The following is an 11278-nucleotide window of genomic DNA, read 5'->3' as shown; positions in this document are numbered from 1 at the left end:
ACATCGTTCAATCATGTAGGTATTAATTATTTACAAGACGTTGTCCATTGTGGAGAGATTCTTAGCCTTAGGGGGAAATATAAAAACAAACAGACTGAAAAGTATACAAAACTTTACAACTACAAATCAAGCGTCCTTTTCATATAAATTATACATTAAATATACTGTAAGAATTACAAAGATCTCATCTCTGAAGCACTATCAAGCATGTATTTACACTGGGAGAAAGAACTTCTGTAGGCAAACATCCCTTTCATGCCTCCGAGTCATCTTTCCATTCCTCATAGACTGAATGCAGTGCATGGAGGGCTTCCACTGTTACTTTGAGCTTTCCAATTACTGCACTATCATCTTCTGCATCGAAAACTAGAAAGGAAACATCAGAAAACAGCATTAGCAATTTCATTTAAGGCTTTGATTTTATTCTGATAATGGTCCTTAGCATTTGGACAGATTAAAAGGCACCTACCATATGCCTAAAAAAAATAAAGAAAGAAGAAATCTTCCAGTTCAGACACTCAGCCTACTGGGAACTGAGCACTCTAGGAACTAGAAGGTACATCAATAAAAGTATTAGTGTGTGAATGAAATTTAAAATAAAGAAAACTATCTGTACGATAATTGCGTATGTAAATTAATTATTTTCCACAGTATGCAAATACAGATGTTCCTAACCGCATTAGAGACATATATGCATACTTATAAATACTTCTAAGTAAAATATACACTGATTAATGCATTTTCTATATAGTTTTATGACCGGTCCAAATCAGCCTGGACAGTTACTAGTATTTCAATAGTAAATCCTTTTTTCCAGTTGGTGCAATGCAAAATTATTTATATTTCGGGCTTCTATGTGTTGTAAAACAGTGAAGTGTAGACAAAGATGGAATTTCTCCTAGACTAAACTATTTAACTGCCTTTGTGTTTGTGAGTTTTAAAATAGTATTTAAAATTTCTATTTTACAGAAATTAGCTAACGGTTTAAAATTGCACTCTTTTACAACATCTAAGTAAGCCCAGAGGGCCACAATCTCTGCTGCTGTGATTAAAAACATGCTGCTAAGCCAAAAATGAGGCTCTTCCCCAGTCTTGCATAAAAAGAAATGAGGCTGCCTAACATGACTCTAGAAGGAATTTGAATTAAAACAAATAATCTTGAATGTACATATTTTCAAAGCAAATTATACAGCAGACAAATAGCAAGGTTACATATTTACTGTATTAACTGGGATACGTACTCTGGGACATGCAATGATAATTGTACACTACAACTTCTAGGCCGGTGGGACAGCTCAGAAGAGATTGGAAGAAAGAAAAATATGGACTAAATGTTCCATAATTTACTTGGTTGATAAAGCTATTTATTATAGGACAGACTGAATACTATTCTTAGAGATCTAAATTGAATATCCTTGGATGAATCACTCTGTGAACTGTCAGCAGACTTCAGGAGATGTTATTCTTTTTACTTACAAGAACAGTAGGATAACTGTAATTAATGATATCAGAAGACAACATTAATTCTGTTTTCTCAGTTTGACTATTGTCATATTATCTCCGAGACATACTGTTTTATGCCTTGTCTTTACTCATTTTCACCCAGCCTCTTGCTTCGCTGTTCACTTAATTGCTTCAAATTTCACGTAGGACACTCACACAATCAGCAAGGAAAGGCACAAGATATGAAAAAGGTATATACTTGCAGTCCTCAAAAAGAATGATTAGATCTTCCTGTGGTAGCGTTCTATGAATTTACCTGTGTCTAGGTTTATTATTTGTCCCTCAAACCAATACCCACCTCAGAAAATGTGTACAATATTATTTAGGGATTCTATTTATTCTGCTGTTAAATTTAATTGAAGTTCGTGTCCAGATCTTAAGAACACATACTTTTACAATTACTTTGTCAAAGAAAATATACTGATATATTCTACTTCTATGATGATCTGACATATAGTAATGTAAAATTAATTTCAAGTCTTTTAAAGTCCTAAGTTTTCAGAAAATATGGTTATGGATGCAATAAAAAAATCTAAACTGTACAGCATATTCAGGGAAGGGGAGTAATGAGGATAGGAATAAGAATCAAAGTATTTCTATCTATTACTATTGCTTTCATACATATAATGTACGTAAAGTAAAAATCAGTTTAAATGTTTTATGATTAGGGGAAGAAATGCTACTCATAATATTGAAGTACTGGTCATTAGAGAGAAAAATTATTGGTGGAGAAAATATTAAGTCGTTCAGCCACAGTAAGAAGTGCATCAAATCTGTACATTATTTTTCCAGAAATTTTATTCTTCTTAGAATTTTCTGTAGTGTGTTCCTGGAACTTTGATGCATACTTAGAGTATTTTAGTTACAGCAGGGATACAAATAATGCATGATAATGGAAATGGACAAGAAAGCCGATTTATTTCCCTCACTACTCAGCTCCCCATCACTCAAGGTATGGTAATCAGACACAGCAGTAGAAGTAGCAAAGTCCCATTAGCTTGGCATTCTAGTAGGGCTAGCCAGAATTCTTGCTATTGCAAAGAGTACCTTGCAAACATGGGTGCACTGTGTCTAGTAATTAAGCTGGTTCACTTATCTTTATAGGAGAGTAACTGTTTTATAACAGCTACACCCTCAGCTTCTTCACTGAGCTTTACCACAATGGGGAAAACAGGAGAGGAACTGATAACCATGCCCCTGCTACCTTGGGGAACAGGAAAGTCTAAGCAAGAAGAGTATTTTCCTTCACTGTCTATGAAAGGACCAAGTAGCCTTCTTGAGTCTTCTTACCAGTGTTATAGAAATGCTGTCATAAGACCCAGGAAACAGAAGATTCCTCACCTCTTACTCACCTCACCTTTCTCACAGTGAAAGTTCAGACACAGGCTGTTACAGAAGGATGCTTACTCTAAACTGATACCTAACCAAAACCACCAGTACCGCATATGTCTCAAACACAGGTTTCATATGGAGGACACAAGCCTGAGGTACTCTGGGGGTTATAACATAACTTCAAACAAGACACAGACATTAGCAATACAGAATTGCTGGCATAAATTTCAATAAGAAAATATATGTTTATAGTCTTGCTAGCATTAAGCAAGGTGTACAAAATAATTACAGTAAGTGGACATTTCCTGAAAGCTCAGGACAGGTTTTATAAATTAATTATTGTGAGCTGGGAAGGCTGCTTGGTTTGGGGTTTTTTTAAAACAGATTTTAAAGAATAACAATAGTACACGGCTTTTGCAGACTTTTGCAAATAAATATGGAAGCCATTAGTTATTAATGAAGAATTTCTTATTGAAACAGTGTCAAAAAATTACTTGCACAGTAAAGCTTGCAGAGAAAAGCAGAAATTCAACAAATTATTTTTAGTTTACAACAAAGTAATCTCTAAAACTTACCATCAATATCTTGCTCAATGATATCTCTTTGCTTCTGGAATATCTCTCTCAAACTGACATTAGCAAAGCCGATTTCTTCACATTCAAGGTCGTGTTCAACTGCTAGGGGTTCACTGATCACTGTGAATCTTAGGCTAAGCATTAAAAAAAAAAGTTACCTTCAAGAACAGTTGAAGATTAAAAAAAGGAGGGAAAAAAAAACCCCAAACAAAAAAAAAGGCAAAACACACACTCTGTTTTACCAGTTAGGCATAAACCCTAAGTCTTCATCACCTATATTCAACATTTTCCACGACAAGAATAGTCCAAGATCCTTTCTTTTAAATCTTCCCTCCTTTAGCATTATCTAGCAGTACCCGAAGGGCAGAGAGGTTGCAACCACAGATCTGCAGGCTTACAGAACTTTTTCATTTTTCTCTGCCCTCCCCACCACCCTGTGGCGTGATTCTTGTTAATGTGGCAGAATAATCTAAGGATTAAAGACTTTTTTTCATTTGAAACTTGTAAGTTTATTTAGCTCAGCTGCTGAATCAACTCTTCAGGTCACTTAATTTCTTTATATTTACACCCCATAAAAATAAAAAAATGACCTATGTATCTCGAGGCTTTTAGCAAAACTCATTTATAAAATACCTAAAAATATAGTTAGGGTTTTGCTTTATTTTTATTTTTATGGTGTTGACCATGACACGCACTTTTTTCCTATACAAAAACGAACAACTCATAAGCGATAATAGAAGGCTCAGATTAAATGTAATTACGTTTTGTTGGTTAAAATCTTTTAATACCATAAACTTGCTAAAAAAATTCACCTATTTTAATTCAGTCAGGCCACATAAGATGCACCTGTATGATTAATTCAGCTTTGATGTGAAGCATACTTAAGTAAAACTTTCTGGTTGCCCCCAGTTATGGTGTTTTATTTGCATAGTGGTCTTGGAAGATGTTAATTGGATTTCTGTTGGACTGGACTAAACTACACTGGAGATGTGCTCATGGACTACTTACCCCTACCGCACCCCACTGCAACAGACATTCAGTCTATAGGATCAACTGGTAGTTTGAATTCTCAAAACCATCCTAAAAATCTGTGTGTGTGAATATCAGAACATGAGGAAAAACTGCTTTGCACTGGAGATTCTCTGGTCTGCACCACTTGATGATTTAGATCTAGCCTCAGTAAGTTTTAAGCCATGCATTTCTTGGCTTTACACTGAGTGGTGTGGGAGACATGAGATAAACACTTGAGAAAGGTGAATGACATTAGAAATACTAGCCATATTCAACTCATACCCAGCCATAAACAAGTATTTCCAAACACACAGTGTAAAATATTTAGCTGAAAGCTACTGAGAATTTTCACACCTCATTTAGATACTTGGAGAGCATATTCTAGCCAAGAACACATTCCACAAAACTAACAGGAAGCTAAAGGCAGTTATCTCAAAATAGTATCTTTCCACTGTTGTCTTGTGTCTTCATTAGTTAAAGTTGGACCTTACACAGCAATTTGTCCTGCACTTGTTCCCTCTAACCAATACATCTCTTACTTTATCTTCATTATTCTGTGTCTCTCTTATATATAAAATAAAGGCTGTTGAGTATTTACCATGCTGTCTAAAAAACCCTGTGTTTATCCACCCCAAACATCGAAACCCAACAACTCCAGAAAATACATTTCTTCTGTGTACTTAAATTACACTCATGACTTACAAAGAAAAGTATGGCTTTTCTGCTAAACACATAATTCCAGCATTGTGCTAGAGCTGACTTGAGTTAGTGGCTTGTGTAGGGGCCAGAAGCACTGACAAAATGGCAGGAATTCAGAGCTGACTACTTTTTTTTGTATGTCTTGGCAATGTTGTTTAAACTGTGAATGCTTGTGAGCTTTACAGCCTAAAAACAATAAGCATAATTCAAAATAAGTAAAAATTAATTTGCATAAAATCCAGGTCTACAGGAAAGGATATATTGGACAAAATATAATCAAACCTTCCTAAAAGACTTTAAGCCTAACAACTGCAATAAGCTTTTAAGGTAGTTTATTTTTGTGCTTGGCTCTTATTAACAAATATTTGCTACAGAAAATATACACATAAATATTTGTTTGTCACTAAAATCAGACACCTATTGAAAATTTTGAAAATATTGAAAATAGGTGTCTTCAGAAATATTTCTGGAGGCAAAACCCAAAAAATATCACAGCTATTTCCAACAGCGGATGGCTTGATTGACTACACTGGATCTAACTTACGATGCTGGCACAGAGGTAAGCAGCAGGAAAACTGCCAAAACTCAATCAAAAGGAAAGAAATACTTAGATGTGCAAGACAGATATTAAATGAAATATTAACAAATAAAAAAATCATGAGAATAACTAATAACACTGGATTGGGATTGTATTTGGAGCAGATCTGTTTTTGTTATGATTCAGTGTCAATGTTACATTGAGTCAATTGAAGAAACCAGCTCAGCAGTTAAGACAGTGACAGAAGAGGAGGAGATTAGTGCTGGATGTGTTATTACCACTTAAGTGGACCGACCCCTACTAAAATTTTCACTAAAGCATAAACTAAAAGCAGGCCTAATAACATTTGGGACAGTGCCTTATAGCCAAAGTGGAGAGCTGTTCACACTAGCACACTGTCTGGTACAAATCACATGCAAGTATTTTACATTAATAGAGCAAACTTCAACAAAACAGATCAAAAGAACTGCACCTCCAACAACTTAGGGTTCCAACGTGTCTACAAGGTTACAATATTGAATTAAATCTTTGCTGCCAATTAGAAAGGAAGAGATTTGAACTCTGGATCCCATGAGAATACTCCAACTAGCAGACTGCAAGAATAGTACCACAGTCACTTTGACTTTTGTATTTTTTAAAAATATTACAAATGCTTTCAGTTTAGAAAAGACTTAAATACAATATTCAGTATGGTTTAACTAGTTTTCTTCACTTATCAAAAATTGCAAGAGTTTTGTTTTCAGGTTGAAGTGGCTAAAAAGGCACAGGTTACATTGCATTGGAACACACTGCACATGAACAGACTCCTCACTCCACTTTGGCACAGAATGCACAAACGTGCAGTGAGTGTCCCATCTTACCTTAACGCTGCCTCACTGACCTAAAACATGGATGGCAGTTGGAATAACAAGTGCATACTAGGATTTCTTTCATAAATAAAGCTATGTATAGTGTTCCTCTCCTGAACTTCTCTCTAAAAACCTAGACTTCCTCTCTGGCTCATTTCCACATTTCCTTTCCATCACATCAGCTATCAGCACTCACTTCCTTGCAGGAATCCCATGGCTTCTGACAGAATAAGAAATCCTGACATCCCGTTAAAAGTACCACCTGGGAAGATATTTGCTAGCCACTGCAAGAAAGACTAGAGAACTAAATGAAACTTGTCTGCTAATAAAGGGCCAAAAAAAAAAAGTAAAAAGTAATAATTGTCTTAAACTTAAGATGTGCTTTACAAGGAAGCAGACAAACCTGGACAAATATTTGTTTTTGTTATGATGACACCTAAAGGTATTATCCCCAACAGGGAATTTAGAGTGGCTGGACAAAGCTGGGATGTAGGCAGATTTGATTCTAAATCTTTACTCCATAGATCAGTCACTGTTAAACAGCAAGGAGAAAACCTTGTGTGTTAATACAGAATAGTAATGGGAACCTAACACTGTATGCATAAGCTATACTCCTATAATATGGATGCATAGATTTTTGTTACTTTGGAGAACAATGACTTCATATAGTCAGCTTTTTAGAGTAACAATCATTTCCTACCAAGAAACGACGCAGCTGTCAGGATCAACCCGGAAACCTCTTGCATAAACCTGTTCACTCTTGTTATCCCAGCAGGGTGACTGCTAGAGTAATGGATTCCTCCATTCTTCACATACGTCTCTTCTGACACTTGTCAGAAGAGCATACACTCTACCGCCAGGTCTGCAAGCATTGTACAATTTGGCATGGGAAATCAGGTAAGTTTCTCTATGTGACTCAAAGGCAGCAGTGGGATACAAACAGGATGAAGAATAAAATAGAACTATGGGACAGTTACAGTAAGTTAAATGGACTGCCAGAAACGCCTCCTGCTATTAACTGATTTAAAGACTCAAACACATAAGTAAATAACTATCGAGTTCAGATGACAAAATAATAATTGTGTACATTCCTTGGTTTTTTTTGCAAAGTATAGCTTCCTAACATAAATAAGAAATGCAGTTTGAATCCCTATTATACAGGAAAAGAAACAAAACAAAAGGGCTGCCCGTGTCACACAGTACAGCTATATGGAAAAGCGAGTGTTCTGGCAACATCTCCATATTAGTGACGGAGACACTGTCTGTCTGAAAACATAAAGACAAAGGTGCTTGTCAAAAGATAAGAACTATCTTAGTGGTGAGCAACAATTACTAACCTAAATAGAATTTTTAGCAGCGCTTCTAATCTCCTATTGCTCATATATTTTAGATTTCCTATCACTCTATTTAGCAGCATGTTTTCTTTATTTTCTTGAATACTGAATATTCTTGCATTCTTAACCACTAAAGCCATTTATTCAAATGTGGCACCAAAATCCACATTTTTAATAAACACAATGATTCTATATCAAGAAATGAAATTGAAAGAAGAGAAAAATAAACTTTGTTTTGAAATCTTATCTTTTAATGAACAGTAAACCCCACTGCCAACAAATTTTAGATTTGCTACTATGAAAAAATTCTATAACGGCAAGAGCTGTCAGGCCTTGGAACAGGCTGCCCAGGGAAGTGGTGGAGTCACCAACCCTGGAAATATTTAAAAGATGGGTAGATGTGATGCTTAAGGACATGGTTTAGTGATGGACTTGGCAGTGTTAGGTTAACAATTGGACTCTTAATGGTCTTTCCCAACCTAAATGATTCTAAGGTTCTATGAAATAAACTTTCCCATGTAAATGCCATGTCAGTCTGCATTTATTTATTTGTAAGTATAAACTAAAAGAGTATTAGGCCGTGAAATGCCTTATTTTCAGGGCCAATTTGGCTCCTGTTTCAACTACAGGATTAGACTATAGTTGCAACTTTGGCTTAGCAGAAATTTTATATATTATATTAATATCTCTTAACATCTGAGACTATCTTTCTTTTTCAAGGGATATTCATTAAAGTGACTCTCCTTTTGGAAGACAAAAATAGCACGTGATGTATCTATTTATGTTCTAGCATGGATTCAATCATGAGTATCATTTCTAACAACATTTATTGTGACAAGGAGAAAGTTCACCTGAAAACTTAATACACCCCTTAATATACATAAGACACTATCTATGCTTTTATAATTTGGCATAGCACAAACATCAATAAAGTGTCAGGCTAAGCCACGTGCAGGCAATTTTCAATGATATTTATATCCTTGATAATCTGGTTTCCTGAGCTTTAAAGCATTAGTTTAGTTCAGTTCCAGTTTCAGCTGAAAAAGCTCTGATATTAGTTTGTAAGGCTTGTGATAGAAAACATGTGTTGAAGATATAACTAGGCCAGGTTTAAAATGCATAAAGTTGAAAACATTTGGTGTATAGGCAGAATCTTTCCATAAGCCTTGTTTCTTGGTGGTCCTCCTGCTAGAATAAAGTGGGGAACTGAGCTACTGATGAACTTCCTGCCTTGCTATTTAGTCAATACAGAATTGAAATTTCACCACAGACCAAACTAGACACACCAACAAAAGCAGGAAACAACCTACCTAGTGACACAGAGGACAGTACTACAACGGTACATATGAAAAATGAATGCTTCTGTTGTGGGAAAAAGCTCAACTGTTATTATTTTGCTATATTTTTACCTGAAGTTTGTTAAATATTTAGTATACATATCTATACTAAATACTACAGATGCTATATATATCTATACTGTTTTCCACTCTGAAACCAGAAAGCAGATGCATTACTCCACCACCAGATAGATACATACTTTTCAAATTCATTAGTGTTAGAACGCTGATGATAGAATTTATCTTCTGCAAAATGAGGTTGTTAAGAAAACAAACCAAAAAAATCCCCCAAAACACATAGCTAAAATAGCAGTGAGAAAGGTTGCAATATTCTATGCCACACGAACCTACTCAGGGAAGAAATGTAGTTCAGTCACCACAGCACAATGAAGGTATCATTCCTAGCTGAAAGAAGTTTTTCTGTAGTTGGTTAGTTACATATTAACTTCTCAATAAGGTCTAACAGCAAGGCAAACCACAAGCACTATTTACAAAGACATTTTCCAGCACTGATATGTACCTGTCAGTATGCAAATCTGGCTTTAGAAGCATAGACTTGAGATACTCTCTTCTTGCACGATTATTTGCCTTATCCACATGTATCACTGCAAAGTAAATTGAAATTAATAGAATTAGTTATCAATTGCTTTTCATCTTTTAGAAGAAAGAACACGAAGAAAAGAACAAAGAAAAAGAAACATTTCTTGCCCTTGTCTTTCCTAAGGAAAAGCAACAGTGCTAGAATCAAATTTGAAAGGTCATGTGATCGAAAGGCATGTCACTGGCAGGTTTATGTGCACACTGTCAGAAAAGATACAAGCAGCATCTAAGCATGCCACATAGCTGTCACTTGCTGTTAATGGCAATAGCAGTCATGATTTTAAAAGCCAGTGGTCTTTATTGCTTTGTATTTGAAGTGATTTACTGCATTTTCTTCCACTGAGGAAGCTAGTGATAATGATAATGTATGGCAGAGTGCTTGTCCTTTTTGACAGCCTCAGTAATTTAATCCTCCTTTCCTGCCACAATATTTCAGCAAGAGAAACATGTAGACCAATGGACTGGAGAAAATCCACAGCCTGGGGAGTGTGTGTGAGTGCTCCAAAAGCCTTTTATTGTTTTAGTTTAAAATACAAACACAAGAACCCGCTTTTAATTTTTGTACCATTAATACGACCTACAGTGAAAAACAGTCTTGGATTAAAACAAACAAACAAACAAAACAGTAAAATGAGATACAGGGTTTTAGAACATGATTTAAGAAGTTCTTGGGCATTTTTATTAAGAAAGTAGCTAATTTCTTGCAAATTATGTCAGCCTACAAGTAACAGTAAACTACTGTGAAATACTATAAAAATTTAGCATGCAAAAGTTGAGAACAGTGTCAAAGGAATTACTTTTTTCTTTAAGAAATGCAGCTGAAAAAAACTTGCTAGGATAGAACTAGAATGAATATAACCCTCTGAGAAAAAAGCAGAGCTCTAAGGAACACTTTTTTATTTGTTTCTGAGGGCAGGAGGAGGAGGAGGAGCTAGAAATTCGTCTGTCTTTAAATTCTAACATCTTTAATATTCACATGCCTCACTCCCTTCTAATTACTCTGCCGCTGTACTCAAAAACACTCTTTTTCACTCTCCACACCATATTAAGGTTTTATTTTCTTATGTGCTGACAAATCTTTAACACATTTTGTACTCTCTTCTACTATAAAAATACTTTTTTGCATAAACAGAAATTACCAGTGGTACCAAGGAGCAGACGGTATTGGAATACAGTGGTACGAAAGAGATAAGAAGGCTCAAATTAATTCCTTGCAGAGGGATTTATTGAGGGACATATCTCTACAGAAGTCCTTCTAAGAAGTATACCTTACAGAGCTACTGGCTCTCTAGTTTTCTCCCAAGCTTCTCCTCAGCTCTTACCTGGTCAGCAGAAATGCTAATAGCAATCAGTTACTTTCAGCAAACAGCCTGTACAGTTAGTAGATGAATCAGTCAGCCAAAGGAATCTGCAATTTAACACCCTTTTCTCTCCAAACAGAAAGCAAAGCATTGGTGGTCTATCTGGGAAGCCCCAGTTTCCACCCATAATATTCTTACTC

The 11278-nt window shown here is 35.6% G+C and overlaps 1 protein-coding gene across 1 annotated transcript in view; it reads right to left on the bottom strand.

The window, feature by feature from the left end:
• Window positions 1-253: 253 nt before the first annotated feature.
• Window positions 254-11278, bottom strand: part of RPGRIP1L (RPGRIP1-like) — a gene marked incomplete at its 5' end in the record, with an annotated part of 32791 nt that continues 21766 nt past the window's right edge. The window contains 3 exons of the mRNA XM_010191250.1: window positions 254-366; window positions 3411-3544; window positions 9698-9782. Coding sequence (XP_010189552.1) covers window positions 254-366; window positions 3411-3544; window positions 9698-9782 — 332 coding nt within the window. The remainder of the gene's footprint in view (window positions 367-3410; window positions 3545-9697; window positions 9783-11278) is intronic.

Source organism: Mesitornis unicolor, unplaced genomic scaffold (assembly GCF_000695765.1).
Source record: "Mesitornis unicolor isolate BGI_N332 unplaced genomic scaffold, ASM69576v1 scaffold4249, whole genome shotgun sequence".
In the NCBI taxonomy this organism is placed as follows: domain Eukaryota; kingdom Metazoa; phylum Chordata; class Aves; order Mesitornithiformes; family Mesitornithidae; genus Mesitornis; species Mesitornis unicolor.
Note: the sequence above shows the minus strand (reverse complement) of the source record. Positions and strands in the feature narration are given on the sequence as shown.